The sequence below is a fragment of the Vidua macroura genome, chromosome 7 (assembly GCF_024509145.1).
Source record: "Vidua macroura isolate BioBank_ID:100142 chromosome 7, ASM2450914v1, whole genome shotgun sequence".
Taxonomy (NCBI): Eukaryota; Metazoa; Chordata; class Aves; order Passeriformes; family Viduidae; genus Vidua; species Vidua macroura.
In genome coordinates this window covers 30,418,400-30,435,727 of record NC_071577.1, presented here as the reverse complement: position 1 = coordinate 30,435,727, position 17,328 = coordinate 30,418,400, and the positions used below count along the sequence as shown (strand labels likewise).

General features: G+C 39.8%; 1 protein-coding gene across 2 annotated transcripts in view; it reads left to right on the top strand.

Moving 5' to 3' along the window:
- The window catches only part of MYLK (myosin light chain kinase), a 197,797-nt gene that overhangs the window by 161,168 nt on the left and 19,301 nt on the right, over positions 1–17,328 (top strand). For both annotated transcript variants that reach the window (XM_053982447.1, XM_053982448.1), the window contains 5 exons: positions 6,668–6,970; positions 10,551–10,586; positions 10,687–10,780; positions 11,773–11,976; positions 16,136–16,353. In XM_053982447.1, the coding sequence (XP_053838422.1) occupies positions 6,668–6,970; positions 10,551–10,586; positions 10,687–10,780; positions 11,773–11,976; positions 16,136–16,353 (855 nt within the window). The remainder of the gene's footprint in view (positions 1–6,667; positions 6,971–10,550; positions 10,587–10,686; positions 10,781–11,772; positions 11,977–16,135; positions 16,354–17,328) is intronic.

The window sequence follows — 17,328 nt, the reverse complement described above, 5'->3', positions numbered from 1 at the left end:
GTCACTGGTTTTATGGTTAAAGGGCAACTACACTGGTGGTTAAGGAAGAGATGTCTTATGTTGCTGCTGTTGTAGTTCAAGAGTATAGTAACCTCCAATGTCAGCTTCCCACTAATGCATAGTGGCTCTGCAGCCTGTACCAAAACTAAATTTTCACAGAAAGACAAAAATGTATAGAGGAAAAACCAGCTTACTCTGCTCTATGCATCAGTGCTGGCACACTAATCCAGGTTTATCCCTTGAATGGCCATGCAATTTCAATGACGTTTCTGTTAGGAGAAATTTCAGTAGAACTCCATGCATAGTTGCTTTTTCCTGATGCTTACCTTCAGCTTGTTTTTAAGGAAGAAAATAAATATCTTGACAATTGCAAAATGCCTATATTTTACCTAGTTACTCAAAAATTATTAATCACAACTCCTGCATACAAACACAGGGTTCCTAAGACCCAAACTCACTCCAGTGGAGACTAATCCACTGATAGTCCTACTGGGGAAACTCCTAAAATTTATTCTGCCTTTCAGTGGGCAGGTTTGGGAGCTCTAATTCAATCAGTTATCAAAGCAGATACCGAACGTGCAGCACATGAGTAATCCGAACAGCTTGTTGATTCAGGCTCAGGAGCAGATGGTTTAGAAAAAGGCTCCTGAGAATGCATTATATATTTGTTTGTTCCATTAGGCCTGTGGCAGAAGGAGATGTTCTTGTGCTGAGGGCATTTGCGTGGGAGTGGTGAGCTCTGGTTTCGTTCCCAGCTCCATTCTCCTGTGTGTCCTTGGGCAAGGTCATTTTACACTTCCATGTCTCAGTTACCCCAACAGCACAAAGCAATGCTCTGGGCCACCAGTATTTGTGAGCTACTTTATCCACAAAAAGGTCTCAAAAGGGCAGTTTTTAAATAACTTCATTTTCTGTCAGAGTTGTCAGGAGGAGCAATGTGGTGAGGGTATTCTGCAGTGCATTTTACAGGGGAGGTGTAAATTTCCAAATCTTTACCATGGGGTCCTTGCCTCTGCTGTTTTTTAGGAGAAAACTTGTGTTCATTTCAGTTTCTCTTGAGTTGTTTTGCAGGAAAATGCAGGCATTTTTAAATTTAACTTTATCCTAAACCTGTGGTACACTAACGTACAGGGTGCACATTAATTATAGGAGTTAAGGGGTAATATCTCTACTTGTAGCACTCCTCTCCCTTGGAAAAAGAGCTGCAGGGCATAGTTTTCCAAGCACAGCAGTGAGGTCTGCCATGACCCCGAGCCCTGTCAGCAATAGTGCCGAGTTCAGTTATGACCTTTTATGGTTTCACTTTTCTCCTGCTGATGGATTTCAAATGAAAGCTTTGCCAGTGCTGTCGGCATGGACAGTGTTCAACTGGCTTTTGCAGCATATTAAATACCTTCCCTGGCTAAACAGCTTGTGGAATGGAATTAAATTGTTTCTTTCTGTTTGTTCTTTATCTGGCAGGCAAATATCACAATAGCTAATAATAGTATTATACAGTAATATGATAACTGGATTTAGAAAGAAAACAAACCAATTTTGAGAACAGATAAAGAAAACTACTTCAGAAACATTGCTTCAGTGCTGTCTCTGTTCATAAAAGAAAGGAAAAAAAGACTTTTCAGAGGCTGTGGTTATACTGTTCTCAGTTTTTAGAGGCTTTCTGCTGGAACGATATCTCTGCTTAAGAGCCAGGGCTGTGCGAGCTCTTAATGCACAGCAAACTCTATTGCCTTGCCTTGGCTCAGCCTGACCCTCACGGCAAGTAGCAGAACAATTTCCATTTCCCTGCACTCAGATAAGGAGATTGCTGCCTTTTTTGGTCTCTTGGAATGGTTCTTGTGTTCTGAGGGCTCTGTAAACTGAGCCATGTGGAGAAGGCAGTGAGGTCTAGATAGCACAGTCTCATGTCACGTGGGTGTCTTGGAGGAGCTGTGGGTTTGCCTCCACTACAGAGAGAAAGTCCCTTTGCTTATGGGAAGGAATTTTCACAGAAACACAGAATATTCTGAGTTGGAAGGGACCCACGAAGGATCATCGAGTCCAACCCTTAAGTGAATGTCCTGTACAAGGATTGAACCCACAACTGTGGTGTTATTAGCAACATGCTCTAGCCAATATACCACAGAAAGAAAAGGCAATCGCATCAAGTCAAGTTTGTCTGATAAATAGCAATGATTTAAAGGCTGAGCATGCTTATGTTTTATGCTTCTCAGAGTGCACAAATACAAGTTAATTAAAGTTTACTTCAGGCTGTATATCAAAACCTGTTTACCAAAATATTTATCAGAATTTATCTGAGGAAGGAGTGCAGCTGAATTCAGTTTGAGAGTAAATAACAAGTGTGTGTTTCATTGCTGGTATGGTCTTAAAAGTGGCTTAAACATTACATGTGGGGCCAGCTCGTGACATTATCATTTGCCCTAAGGAATACGTGCCACAAAGAATAAAATGGAATCTGACCTCATTGCTTTTGGGGTAGTGGTAATTTACACCTCCCTTTGTTGAGAAGCTGGGGGTTTTAATCTGTGCCTGGTTTGCTGGAGCACAAAGGGCTAAAAAGCAGTAGAGCCCTCCTTCACATCACCTCCAGTCTCCTCTTACTCCTCTCTGCTTGCCTTATGGCTCACAGCACACAGGAGTCGCTCCTGCTGCTTCCTCTGTGTTGCTGGTGTCAGCAACTCAATGCAGCCTCTGTGCTGCTCTGCAAACAGTCCCTGAGCCAGGTTTGAGGCCAAATTAGCTGCTCCTTTGCCTGCCACAAGGCCTTGGAAGCCAGCTTGGGACAACCCTACTCATATTCCTAGAGAGATTTATGTGCAAAGGCATTGGAGTTTGTAGAATTCTGACCAGGTTCAACAGGACTGTGTGAATACAGCCATTCTGACCACAATCATCTAGAACATCATCAGTCTTGATTTAGGGGTTATGTACATGCTGTAAGGTAGCCAAGGCTGGAGTACCCCTAGTTTCATATGGTTAAGGTGGTGGCTTTCTTTTGTTGCATGTAACAGTGAAATTGAAGTTAGAGATCAATATTATGAATTATTTCCTTCTCCTATAGAAATATGCACAAGTGCATTTTTGGATGTTCTGCCTTTGTTCTAGTTCACATATTGGATTGTAGCTATGGGTTGTTCCAGAAGAAGAACAACACGCTTGTGGTCCATTAAAGCCAATGTAAGGCCCTCATAATATAAGGCTAAGTATGAAAGATGATTGTGCATGTCAAAAACTGCACATGACATGCAGCAGAATATTGGAGACAGGCAGCTCAGGGACATGAATGGTATAGTAAACACTGAAACAGAAGGACAAAATAGAGAACTGTGCTTGTCTTCCACACCCCTCCTCAACTCATTGGATGTTTTTATTGGAAGCAGTTAATTGTGCTGATAGAGATTTCATATTCCAGAAGAGAATGTAGTTTGGCAAAATATTCTAGCTTTCAATAAAGACAGATGAATACAGAGTAATCTTTAAAATTCCCATAGAATAAACTATTGAGAAACAAAACAGACACATGGAGAGACCATCTGCAGATTCTCTGAATGTGCAGAGCTTTAGAATACCATCCAGTCTGATATTAAGTAATTTTTAAGCATGTTAAAATGGTACATATACATCTGTCATACTAAAAAAGAGCAAAGATTAAGCTTTCATTCCTGTTTAGGATCTCCCATAGCAGCTACTACAGTATTTATACACTGAACAGATCTGCAAGCAGCAGCACACGACAGACTTCAAACAGAAATGTGCATCTTTCTGGATCAGTAGAGTCCAGCCAAGGTTGCAGGTTTTCATCTCTGCCTATTGAGAAAAATGCCTTAGGAATATAGAAATGTTCCCAAGGCTAGCAGATACTAGTCTAAAGGCATGTGGCATTTCCTTTGCCACTGCTATTCCCTTGGCCATGAATGTTTTCTCTGCAGTGCTCACATACCTAAGCCTTGCTTCTGTAAACCATGCAGGCCAGAGGGACTCCAGTTGTCTAGGTGAGTCATGGAAAGAGAGCTTACTGAGGGAACTGAGGCCTAGGAAACTGATAAATCATGCCCAGAGTTTCATTTGGATACAGAAGTGCATTGAAAGTCAGCAATGAGAGAGGGTATTTTCATGTCCTGCAGGGGAAGCAGGCTCCCATGCTCTGCAAATACTGAAACATAGGCACACTTCATCCGTATCAATTCAGTGCACAGCAGTAAAGCAACCTAACACTTTATTTTTAAAGCAACATTCAGGTTTGGCTGTGTGCATAGCAGATGTCAGAGAATCTGCACTGCTTTGACAAACTTCAGTAGATGCCACTGTAAGGTGATGGACTACTGGCTTGGCTTTTTCTTCAAAGTATTTTCCTCCTGCCATCTGCAACTGCTCTGTTCTGTTTGGATTTAGAATAAATCAACTGTTACTTACTCAAGTTCTATCTGCATTTTGAGATGATGCAGTGATGGTTACATAGGAGGAAAACAAGACATAGGGCTGAATATTCCACTCCCGTAAAGATTTTGAGAAGGACAGAAAATCATTCCCAGCAAGGTCTGCATGGATTACAAGTTGTAGTGAAAAGAAGATGCTGTTGCCGCTGTCTGACTAAAATCACACAATCCATGTGTGCCATGCCAGCAGCTCTCTGATGGCTGCTATGGGTATGGTACAAACATGCTGATACTGCAAATGGTGTGGGCACTGAATCCTCACTTCTTGCAGCTCCAGGGAGGCTGGGACAGGACAAGTAGAGGGAACAGGGGTCCTGCTGTTTGGGCACCAGGAGGTCAAGATTCAGTTCTCATCTTTGCTACAATCTCTCTTTCAAATCTTAGACAAATCATGTAAGTTCCCTGTGATTCAGTTCATTATATATCTACTCTATAAATTCATGATTGCTAATAGCCCCTTCCATTCTGCCAGAAAATGAGGTGAGTAAAATGTGACCACTAAGTAGGACAATAAGCTGCTCCAGAGGTTAAGGAGATCTGGTCTCTGATGTGTGTTCAACAAGAGATGTGCTGTATAATGATGACTCCTAGTGGAATGGTGGTTTTAGTGTTGCCAAAATGAACAAAGATAATCTTGATTCTGGCAGTCACTTTTTTTTCCACCTTGGGGTTCTTGTACTGAATGCAGTGGCATACTTGGTGTCCACCTCCCTTCCTCCCTCTCAGTCTTTTCCCTCATACTTGAACATTTCTATTTATATGTCTTCTAATATGTTTAAGTTGTGGAGAGAGATGTATTTTTCATCACAACTGAACTAAAATTTTTTTTCAGGGAAGTGATTAGGCAATGAAACTTGCACTCTTCCAAATAGTGAACTGATACTTAACTATCTTGATCACATTAGACTGTCCTAATTTCCCTCCACAGGAGTCGGAGGAGAGGTTCCTCTGTCCAAGAACCAAAGGCATGTTTCTGACAAATTGTGGCTATTTCTGTCAGCTCAGTAATTTTCCTAGGAATGATAATTTGAGTAGAGAGGGATATAGTCTGTCACAGTGAGGCTTTGATCAAAGTCTACAACAGCTTCCCCCAGCATTTGGATGTTTTTATTGCTGAGAAAGTGGCAGTATTTTTTGGCTGCTTTGTCAGCTCTGCCTTTCCTACAAAGAAAGTAATAATATCCATTAGCAGCTTGAACAAGCAAAATGGGACAGGATTTTATCAGTCCTTGTTCAGTGGCGTCTCACACTTTCTATCTTTTTTGTTTTCCTCTTCTCTCATTTATCCTATCCTTTGATTTCTCTTTCAACCTTTGGCCAGTAGTTCATCCACATCAACATCATCATTATTTTGTAGGTTTTGCTAGATTATTTCTGAGAGGATTATTTCCAGAGAAGCTATTTGTTCCCTTAAAAGTCTTTTGAAGTGCTTAAATTCCACAGTTATTTTCTACCAATTTATTTTAAAAGTCATCATTTTTCTGTCTTAGAAGAACATAAATTTCAATAATTAATCATTAGACTAAATCTTGAAAAAGTCATATAACTGCAAAGCTGTTGCATTTTCTCAGGTGTTTGCATAGTTGGCTGCACATCTGCACACCAGGTTCTGGTGATACTGGTTCTACTCATCTAAATAAGGACTTCAGTAGCAATCTTCTAACTGAGGAAATACAGAAGTTTCTATCTTCTGCTTCCTCAACAATTTCCAAAATGCATATGAGATTTAAAAAAAACTCACTATTTAAATTATATATTCTAAATTGAACTTTGTCTTCCCAAAAAGTGCACTAGACTTCCAAAACCTACACATAGATGAATTTGTTCACTAAACTGTTGGCAGATAAACTTGTCACCCTTCAAGGCCTTGTTTCCATGCCAGCAAACTGGTTCTAGCATTTCTGCTACCCAGTTGTATTTGGATGAGTGGCACGTTCTGAGGCTGTGAATGTGAGCAGTGGCCCTGAAGTGTGGAAGCAGATGAAGGGAGCTAAGGAAGCACATCACAGCGATGGGACTGTTACAGGGGTGTTCCTCTGAGGAAGATCACCAGGGAGTGGTTTGCACCATTGTGGGAGATTGCAGGCAAAGCTGGGACTGGTTCTAGTCTCCGCAGTTTCTATAATGATAGCTGTGAAGCAGAGCGATGGAATGGAAAGAGAAGGGCCAGGAACACCCTGATGAAATTGTGTCTCTGTTCCTCACGGTGTGCGTTGCGTCCGTTTCTGCAGATAAACCAGACCCACCTGCCGGGACTCCTTGTGCATCAGACATACGGAGCTCCTCCCTCACGCTCTCGTGGTACGGCTCCTCCTACGACGGCGGCAGCGCCGTGCAGTCCTACACCGTGGAGATCTGGAACTCGGTGGACAACAAATGGACAGACCTCACCACCTGCCGCAGCACCTCCTTCAACGTGCAGGACCTGCAGGCTGACCGGGAGTACAAATTCCGCGTGCGAGCTGCTAACGTCTACGGCATCAGTGAGCCCAGCCAAGAGTCTGAGCTGGTAAAGGTTGGAGAGAAGCAAGAAGGTAAGTTCTTATGAGGAAAAAAAAATCTCAATTCAGCTGAACTCTTTCTTAAGCATTCCTTAGCGAGGCCAGAGAGCTGAACATCCTCCTTCCCACGTGTCTCTGTGGCCGTAACTGTGCTCAGGTCCTTCACAGACTTCATTTGGGGGTTTGAGCACATCAGTTTTGCATACTTGCAGTGTGGAAACTTGGCTTCAGAGATCCCAAATCCCTGCCTTGTGAAAGCAAGCACTAAATCTCATTCTGGCTTGCTGGTGAATGCTGGCTGATAGAATTCTGCAGTTCAGTGCACAGGTAATGGGAAATGAAACCTTTCACAGATGTTACACATTCAGTCCATGCCCAGTTGGAAAATGATGGTTGGTGCCTTACCTGAAATACACCAATGGATTCATTATACTTTATACTGGACACACCATGGGAAAACAAACCATAAACACTATCCCAGTTTTGCTTTTGGAAATAATGAATGTGCTTGCTGCTAGCCAAGCACAGAATATGCAACAGAAAATAAATTGGCACTCTGCAGCTAGCTGTATTTCCCATGCTTTCAATCCCAGCATGATAGTGTACCTCAGTCCTGTGTCCCCTAGTACACTCAGCCTGTGAATTCAAGGCTATCCTACTCAGCATGTTGGTTTTGCAGCATTGTGGATGCCCAAAATATTTTTTAGGGTTTTCAGTTAGAGTTGCATGTACTTTAAAAAATATTTTTCAATAATTTTTTACATCTTAATTTTTGTTTAAGATCTTCTCAAAGGGCTAATAGGGAGAGTAGTAGAAATTATTCAGGAACTGTTACAAAACTTGAAACACACAAATATCAGCATTATTTTTCAAAACCAGAAAGTGACCACATATTTTTGTACACACCTCCATCTACCTACTGTGCAAGGATGACTTTGATAGTCACCTTACCGAAAAGCCCAGACCAGGAATAACAAATGTTACCATTTTTCCTGTCTTTGAGGAGTGAACTGTGCGTTGTATCTCTCCTTCTTCGTTTATGTGTGCAAGGCTTTGGAGCTTGAAGTGTTCCACATAACCCTTGTGAAGTTATCTTTTATTGCTAAAGGAAGACAAAATGATAGCAAAGTGATTACAGCATCACACAACTGTGTAAGCCTCTCAAACAAAAGTAAATCGTACTTCTCTTCAAGTGTTAAATTGGATGCATGCTGAGGAATTACTTCCATCTATTTGCAAGATTTAAAACCAATCTAAATCAAGATGCACCTTCTCTTCAAAGTGGGGAAAATAACATTATGAGTAGCAATAAAATTGAAAGGAAGCTAGATGGTATTGGCTCTTCATAATAAAATTCCCTGTGTTTGAATTCCCCCTTTCTTTAGTTGCAGGACAAACACCTTCTAGGGTTGGAGACCTGACTCTTCTCTATGTTTTTCCTAGAGCAACCACTACCTATACTGGACCAAAGCAAACAAGTTATTTTTCCATTTAAGTCTGAGCATTTTCTTCCATAGATTTAGTACAAAACGCTAGAAATATGTGAGTCATTGTGATACACATAAAAAAAAATTAACAAAAAAGTTGTTCTGAGCAAAAAGAAAATGTGTTCTGTTTGCAGGCAGGGGAGGTCGTCTTTGTGCTCTCCATTGTAGGGGTTATTGATTTCAATTCTTGGTATTGCAGATAGTGTGGAAAAAGAGCAACTTATCTAAAGTGTGATTTTTCAAGTGTGTGAATATAACTGGTGCTTTAATTAAAGGCAGTAGAAAATGCATGTGTTCAGCACCTGTCAAAGTCAGGACTTTAAGCTGCCATCTTTGTGAACACTTAGCTGAGTAACTTGGGATTTTCTAGGTTGCCAGGAACTCTGATTACTGATTTTCATACTGTGGTGGCCAGCCCATATTAGCAATGTCAGTATGATCTTAGTGAAGAAAGGCATGGCTAAATTTTCACAGTGCATTTAAAGAAAACTAAAATAAGGTTGTAAATCACAACAGATTAAAGCATGCATTGCCATGTTTGAGGAAAATTTGGTACTGTTGACTCACTTCTGAGAACGTTTTAGCACAGCTGCTCAGCACTTACCAAGCTCAGATATGTATCACTTAGATAATTTAGGCTTCCACTGGTGGACCAAACTCTTTCTATTCTGTGGCTTCAATGCAGTGTCGCTGCAGAACTGGGCACTGACTTCTTGTCTGAGCAGTACTTGGCAGACATTGCCTACTGGCAGCCTGGCTGGGAGCAGCTCCCTTACACAGCCCTTAAAAGGGGAGGAAAATGTTATGTGCTCTGTGCAGGAGTGGTTTGTAGCTGAGGAAAGTCTGAGAAAAGCTACTCTGGGTGGGGAAGGCTCCCTTCCCTCCCTGCTCTTCCAGGAGATCTCTGCAAACCAGCTCATCTGTGCAGGAACATGCAAGGGTTGCAGCTCCAGAAAGAAAAGAGAGGAAGGCTTTAGCAACAGACTTTATCCACTTGATTGGCTTTGCTACCACACACAGATACATCATTTTGTGTAGGATGTGAAAGGGTGATGCCTCAGACCAGATATCTGCTCCCCCTGCACCCTTTATTTCTGTTGTTTTCTTCTCATCCTCTGCATCTAACTCTGTGCTCTAAAGCACCTAACAGCACCCAGAGTGCTGCATTAATTTAATAACACAGATCTGCTGACACAGGGGGGATAAATCCCTTGGTTAGGCTTGCACTCCATGATGGCAAAGTGCAGCTTCAGCAGCTACAGGAGAATTAACAGGTCGCTATGTAACAAACAGCCTTTGCAGTTTCTCAAATCACTGGTCACAGCCACAGGTCTCAGGAGCAAGCCCAAGCAGTGCAAGTAAGGTATAACAACATGCCAGCTACAGCCCCTTTCCCCTCATACCCGCAGGGAAAAGCAGTGCTACAGGCAGTTCATGTACAGGAACATTAGAAATTAAAATCAGGACACTCAGGCCAGCTTTTACTCTGACTTAGGTCACTGGGTTCACTTGTCTTTGAGTCTGCCTGCAGAACTGAGGCTCCCTTTGAACCTCAATGACTGCAGAATTCAGCCATGCTCAGGGGAATCACACTGTTCAGATTTTCTCAATCTTTTGAGTCTGAAAAGTTTGTCTGGATGCTTTGCAGGGAATCTTTTCATGTACATACTTGCCTAACTTTTGGCTTCACAATTCAAAAAAGGCACATCAAAGCAAAAAAAAAAATTGTCATGGAACAAGATGTGTTATTGATTTTAATATTTTTAATTTATTTTCTATTTCCCTGAGGCATTCTAAAGGTATTTCTGAGATTACTTTGAACTGTTGCAGTATGCTGATGTTTCTAGTAGGCAGGTATAATTGACAAGTACTGCAAACCACAGGAACGTGACTTATTCAGAAATGCTGACTAGATTGTGACTGGATAGTCAATAGTGATGAAGAAGCGGTAAAGAAATTTCAATTATGAAGTTAATGCACAAACTCCCTGACTGCTTTTTGCTGCTTTGCCATAGGGTCTATCAGTTGTCCATGTCACTGTGAATAATCCATGTCACTTTGAATATCTTATATAAGTGCCATATCCCATATAAAAAGTTATTCATGTATTTTTATTTCCATCACAGAACCTAAAGAGGATGAAGCGGAGCTATCTGATGATGGTAAGAAACGCATGTTTTAAACAGGAAAAAATGCAAGTCTGTGTTCTTCATTCACATTTTCTGGAGGTTTATAATCATGGTCCTTAATGCTTGTTTGTAGAGGGGAAAGAAACAGAGGTGGAATATCGGACGGTTACGATCAACACTGAACAGAAGGTGTCAGATGTCTATAACATCGAAGAAAGACTGGGATCGTAAGTACTGGGCTGTGTTTTTGAAGACACACAGTTTTCAATGCTACCAGCCAGTTATAAAGATCATGTGCATTTATTCTTTGACTGTCTTGCACTTTCAACATCCCAGTTAGGCTCCTTTGTTGCAGTAAAAATAGTTTCCAATGTATTTTGGCTTCCACTCCATAAAGATCCTTTGCTCCTATTAGCTGATAATTTTAAATAGGTACTACATGTATTTCTGGCAAATGGAGCCCACATATGAACAAAGCTAAAGGATTCATTCATTTTTCAGTGTCCTAAAAGCTATCTGAAAAAAAAAAAAAAAGGTACACATTGTGTACTTGCATTTCCATTATATCCATTAGTGGTAATAAGATTATCCTGCCCACGGCTGGAATCTCTGTTGACAGCGGCCATAATCCCAAGAGCATTAATACTATTGCTGAGAGAAGGTCAGTGATTAGCCTGGCTGTGTTTCTCAGGGCCCCAGCTCATGGTGGTGTGAACTGCAGGCCATGATAATCCTTCAGTGCTGAAGGCCAGGGGATCCTCTGTGCTGCCATGAACAAATCCTGAGAAGTGTAACACAGAGGTAGAATTGCACATTACAGCAAAGGGAAACAATAGTACTGAAGCCTTGAGCATTCAGATTCTGATTTCACCTAAATCCTGTACCTGAGATGTCCCATCTTCAGAGGTATATGACCTATAGAAAACTGTGTGCAGAAAGACCTGAATTAAAGCCTGCTAGGAGTCCCAATTTTTGAACCCTCCTACATAAGAGTTGTTAACTGGAATGGCAGAGTACCTCTAAACATGGTATTCATTCAAAAGTTCTTGCAGATCAGTATAGAATAATACTTGATACAAAGACATTTTAATTTCAGAATGGAATGGTTGTGCTGGAATATTTAGTAGATTGTTGTGCTGGTATATTTAGTAAATTATTGCTATTTGTGGTGGCCCATATATTGCAAAAACATTTTATGGAAATAGTTCTATATTTTCAGGGGAAAATTTGGACAAGTCTTCAGGCTTGTTGAAAAGAAGAATGGAAAAGTTTGGGCAGGAAAATTTTTCAAAGCATATTCTGCTAAGGAAAAAGAAAACATAAGGGAAGAAATCAGCATCATGAACTGCCTACATCATCCAAAACTTGTCCAATGTGTAGATGCCTTTGAAGAAAAAGCCAACATCGTTATGGTTTTGGAAATGTAAGTATAAAGCACAGCACACTGACAAAGTTAATAATGTTGAAAATAGTTGTGTGTACAAAAGTAGCAACTTGCAGACACAGGACTGTCAAACCCTTCAGGATTTGCAAAGCCAGGATGGTTTTCAGATCTTGCAAGTTTTTCCAATTACTTATCCAACTTGTTTAAACTGTGTAAGTGAATCTGTGTTAAGCTTTTAAAAATCAGTCAAAATCTGCTACAGTTGTTGTTGTCTAGTTTGCTTGTTTCTTAAAGTACATGTAGTGGGGTTTTGCAGCTTTACTCTTATTGCCCGCTTGGGAGAGGTGAGAACAAAGTTAACTGCATTTTGGACTTTCATTTAGAACCTAAAATGTGTTTAAGGAGGAGAACTTCTTTTACTTTGGGCAGTTCTAAACATGTGTTAACAGTTGTCACAAACAATAATGGCCAACATGAGCAATATTTGTATCATCCATAATGCACCTGCTTAGTGTGAATCCCATACTTGTGGCAGTACCAACTGGAAAGAAAATTAAATCCTGATCTCTGCTGATATTTTTCCTAAAAAGTTGCTTTAGTTACAGTTCTGCTGCCATATCAACTTCATGTGCTCTCTGATGAAAGGAGAAGCAGTTTTTTTGCTGGCTGAAAGTTCTAGTAAGATATAGAATGTTTCAGGCAAAAGAGACTATATGTCTATTTTGCTTCCTTGGCACTTGCTTAGATTATGTGCAAACTACTACTGCACTGGCATATTTCAGAGATGGGATTTTACAACCCTGGAACTTAAGTGCAGGAAGGTGTTTTTATTTTTAAATTGAGCAGTTGAGCAAACTGCCGATGGTAAGGGAAGGGAACCCTACTTAGCTTGGAGCTGAGAGCTGGCAGACCTAATGGAAAACAGGGAGATGTATAAAGAGTCTGGAATAGCATATGGCTTTACATTCCATTAGTTTCCCCTGACAGCAAAGGGGTTTTACTCTTTAAAAACGTAGAACATTGCAATCAAATTTGAAGTAGTTTTGTCACCCAGCCTCACTAGGATGTGGTTTTAGTTTGGGGTGAACACCTTTTCTGGTTTTTGAGCCTCCTGCCGATATTTCCATGGTGTTGCGCAGCACAGAGCAGGTGTGGGCAGTGAGGTGCTCATGTCAGGTGACCTGGTAGCCTCTCTACTCTCATGTTACCCAGCTGACACAATCCCAGCCCAGCAGCTGCACCTGTATTGATAAAAGAGCCTCCAAAGGATCATTTCTGTCGTAGCTATTAATATAATATTTCTTTGCATATCAAAGAAGCTGTGGGAAAGTTCTTACAATCCAAGCTGTTTCATTTCCATCAGGGTTAAATGCATGGATTTCAAATAAATCAAGCTCACTTGCTATCAGTCTCCTTTAAATCAGATTTTAGCAGTGACTGGCACTTAGGAATTCCCCTTCTACTCAAACTGATGAGAAGTGCCCTTTGATTTTTCTTCCTATTATTTATTCTAAATTGTTCATTTTAATTTTATTCCCATACCCTTTCTGGAGCCTTTTAAACTTCATACTCTCTGCTTTTAATATTTCTCATTACAGTATTTTATATGGTTTGATTTCATATTCAAAATAAAATCAGATTTTTTTATTATTACTTTTAAATTAAACACTATAATAATGTGCTCTTGCCTGGAAAGCTTTACATCTAGCATTTACTGGAAGTCAGAGGCAAATCTCAGGCATTTCCTTTTCAAATATTGGAACATATTGGTTCCACCATAAGAATCTCAGTGGAAATAGTAAATCTGAAAATAGTAGCATGTTGTCACTTTAATTCAGCGCTGGGGGCTAAGTGCCTCAAATTTTTATATACTTCAGATAGTCAGTTTATTTTGACATAGAACAGAAGATTATTGTATTGCAAATTAAGATTATTGGAGCAAAATGTCAGCACTAAGTTCTATCATTTGATGTGATTTAAGCTAGTACAAGTTAATTGGGTTTTTTCTTTTTTTCCTAAGGTAGATTTTTAAAAATGCAGTTGAGTATTTGCCTGGGCAAAGGTAGATTCTTCTCACTGTTCCTACTGGACCTTAGAGGAGTATTCTGTGATTCCACAGATAAGAATGTTTTCCTATATGACTCATGTAAAGAAGACTGAAAAGAGGAGAATCCAGAAAAAATAGAGATTTGGATTCTGAGCTAGTTGTGACTGAACAAAGCCAACTTCTCCTCTTGTGTATGTGTAGAACCTCATTCACACTGATTTTATTCAGCTTCTTAACCTGGCAAAAATTAATCTGAATTTGGCTCCTTATATGAATGCAAGAGTATTCATCCCATAAATGCATTGCAGTTTAATCTACCATTGCTACCAGAGTGTAGAGAGCTCCCATAGTAAGAACAGCAGGCAGGTGTATTAACAGTGGTTTATTTACAAAAATATGCTAAAAAGTGGTGCTTGAGACAATGGTACAATTTCTGAAAAGTTTTCCCTTTAGGGATCCGAAAAGGGCGGCACTTTTATAGTACAAACAAGTCGTCACTGTCTGCATTAAACAGTCGGAAACAACTGATGCATTTTGGGATGAGGATGATTAGCATTTGGATTTGCAGAGTACTCCACATAGAAACATTTTGCCTGCAGATGTTTTCATAAATACCCATACTGGTTAATGTCTTAGCAAAGCAACAACACACTAGATCCCCTGCATGTTTATTCAACAGGTCTGGCAATACTATTGCTTTATGTTACAAATGTGCTCTAATCCAACATAACCTCTCAGTTTGTCAAGCACATGCTCTTCTTACCATTTTCATATTCATAGGAAACCGCAATAGCATTTCTAATTACATATTTTCTGAAATTTTATAGCCAAAGCAAGAAATGCATCCAGAACTTCAGATGTTTTAAATTCAGTTTGGTTCACGAGGGATATAATCATGTATCTGGCAACCTGCAAACGTGGCAAGGCCATCTTTCAGCTGCGTGTTTTCCTTCTGTAACTGCAATGTGCAATTGCATTTGGCAATAACCATGAATGCTGCAAAATATTAAACCATATAAAGACCATGGTGTGCTTAATTTCTAAAAGCAAAGCTCCTCTTCACTATGTGCTCCTTTCTTTATGGTTCATTCACCCATAGTGTAAGAAAAACATATTTCCCATCTTTGGATGCAAACAGATAAACCAGTTGAATGATTCATCAAAATTTAAAAAAATAAATAAAATCAACAAAAAAAAATCCCAAAGAAACAAAACAAAACACAAACTCAAACAAAAACAGAATGAAAAAGCCTACCAAACCCAATAAGCCACAACTTAAATTATGCTTTATTAAATCTAGGTTAAAAATGTCCCACTTCAGTTGCACGAAGAGTTCAATCCAGGAGATGCTACCCTGGAAAGAACAATTATTTCACATCCTAAATTAGCATAAAAATGGAATTGACCTACAAGGAGTGTGATCAGGCCTCAGCTAAAAATACCAGCACAGAAAGTGTTGTGGGTTATATCCTTCTCCTGTCATAGCTGAGGAAGAAATTCCCTCTGAGCTCACTTGGGTCACTAATTTACCCTTTGAATTTTGCATTCCAGTTAACCATACCGTTGTAATTCTTCTTCCTTCAGCCTTAGTCACCCTCAATCTCTCTTCTTCCTGAATTTTTGCTCATCTGCTTGCAGTTTTGTCATCTTTCCCTGGCACCCATATTTTTGTTTTATTTCTCAATTATGTTATCTGCACTTGTGCACTGCTGGATCATAGGAGGGAAGGGAGAAGTGGAAGTGTTTGCTTGGAGTTGGGAGCAGTGTTACGAGCACGTGTCTGCAGGGTGGCAATCACAGAGCACACACTTCACTGTCAGCTGCAGGTGACACAATCCTAGAGACAGGATGTAAACCCTTCCTGCCTGGAATAGCAACATTGGGGTTTCACAGTCCTTATCTGCAACATAGATCCAGAACAGAAAACATCTATTGATTTCCACACAAAGATTTTTTGTGTGTTTGATTACCACACAAAGAGGGGATTCTTCCCATGTGACCCTTGTGTCCATGGAAAATGCCATTTTAAAACACAGATTGCATCCTGAAGTGACTTCTGCAAGCTTGAATTCTCTGTATTGCTGTAAAAAGAAAGCCTGATTTTGCCCCAAATGAATATGTTACAGAAGTCTCTTATTCTGTCTTTCATAGGGTTTCTGGAGGAGAACTCTTTGAACGGATCATTGATGAAGACTTTGAACTGACAGAGAGAGAGTGCATTAAATACATGAAGCAGATTTCAGAAGGAGTTCAATACATTCATAAGCAGGGTATTGTCCACTTGGATTTGAAACCAGAAAATATTATGTGTGTCAACAAGACTGGTACCAGCATCAAACTCATTGACTTTGGTCTTGCAAGAAGATTAGGTAATGAATTCTCTGCCTGTTTCACCATCATGGGGGAAAGGGCAGGACAAGCAGTAATTCATGCTACCTATTATATAGAGAGTAAATGTTTCCTATAAATATTTCTGGTTTTAGGGAAAAATAAAAAAGGGGGAAAGAAGATATTCAAGAATGAGAGTAGGACACCTCATCTTCAAGAGGAGTTTACAGTGAGGTGTACAGAATCTACCTTTCTGTTTCCATAGCAGGGTATCCCTGTAGATTCCACCTAAAATACTAATGTTAAAAAATATTTACATTTAGTACCATAAAGCACTAACTCTAACTAAATACTTCATGAATAGTGCAAATCCTTGAAACTTTTTTAACAGCAGAAATTAAGGCTATGCTCTAGAAGCCTTTCAGATAATTACAGTAATTTTACATTTTTGTGTCACTTTTATCATTTCTTATCTTAAACAGCAGGATATTGTCATACATGTTAAACATAAGAGGAATTCTATAAAGAGCTCTACTCTTTATAGTGTAATAGCACTACTTTAAAATAATGCAACAAGGGGAAATTCCATTTGACAAGCCCTTCCTCTTCCTACACTGCTTTTTGGCTGCTTTCTATCATATTCTGTCTTCATATTGTTCAGCTCTAAAAAGCAGCCCTTCAGTTGTACTTTCAGTGTTAAACAATACTAACATCCCACACTGATCTTTTTTTACCTTCTATTTTCTCAAAGGAAATAAAAATCATTCTTGGAATTAGAAGCAAGAAAAATACTTTATGAACCTGTTACACTGGGAGAGCGGAGATTTGTGGCTCTCCTGACATTAATTCATTGGGGCAATTTATATGAATTCCTACTCTCTATATAACGGGGTCCACAGCTGGATTCTTACTTGAAATCTTTTGCCTTCCCTCTTTGAAAAAGTATTAATTTAAAAAAATTTAATATTTATTTAAAAGTAAATAATTATTTTTGAGAGAGTACAGGTGAAATACTA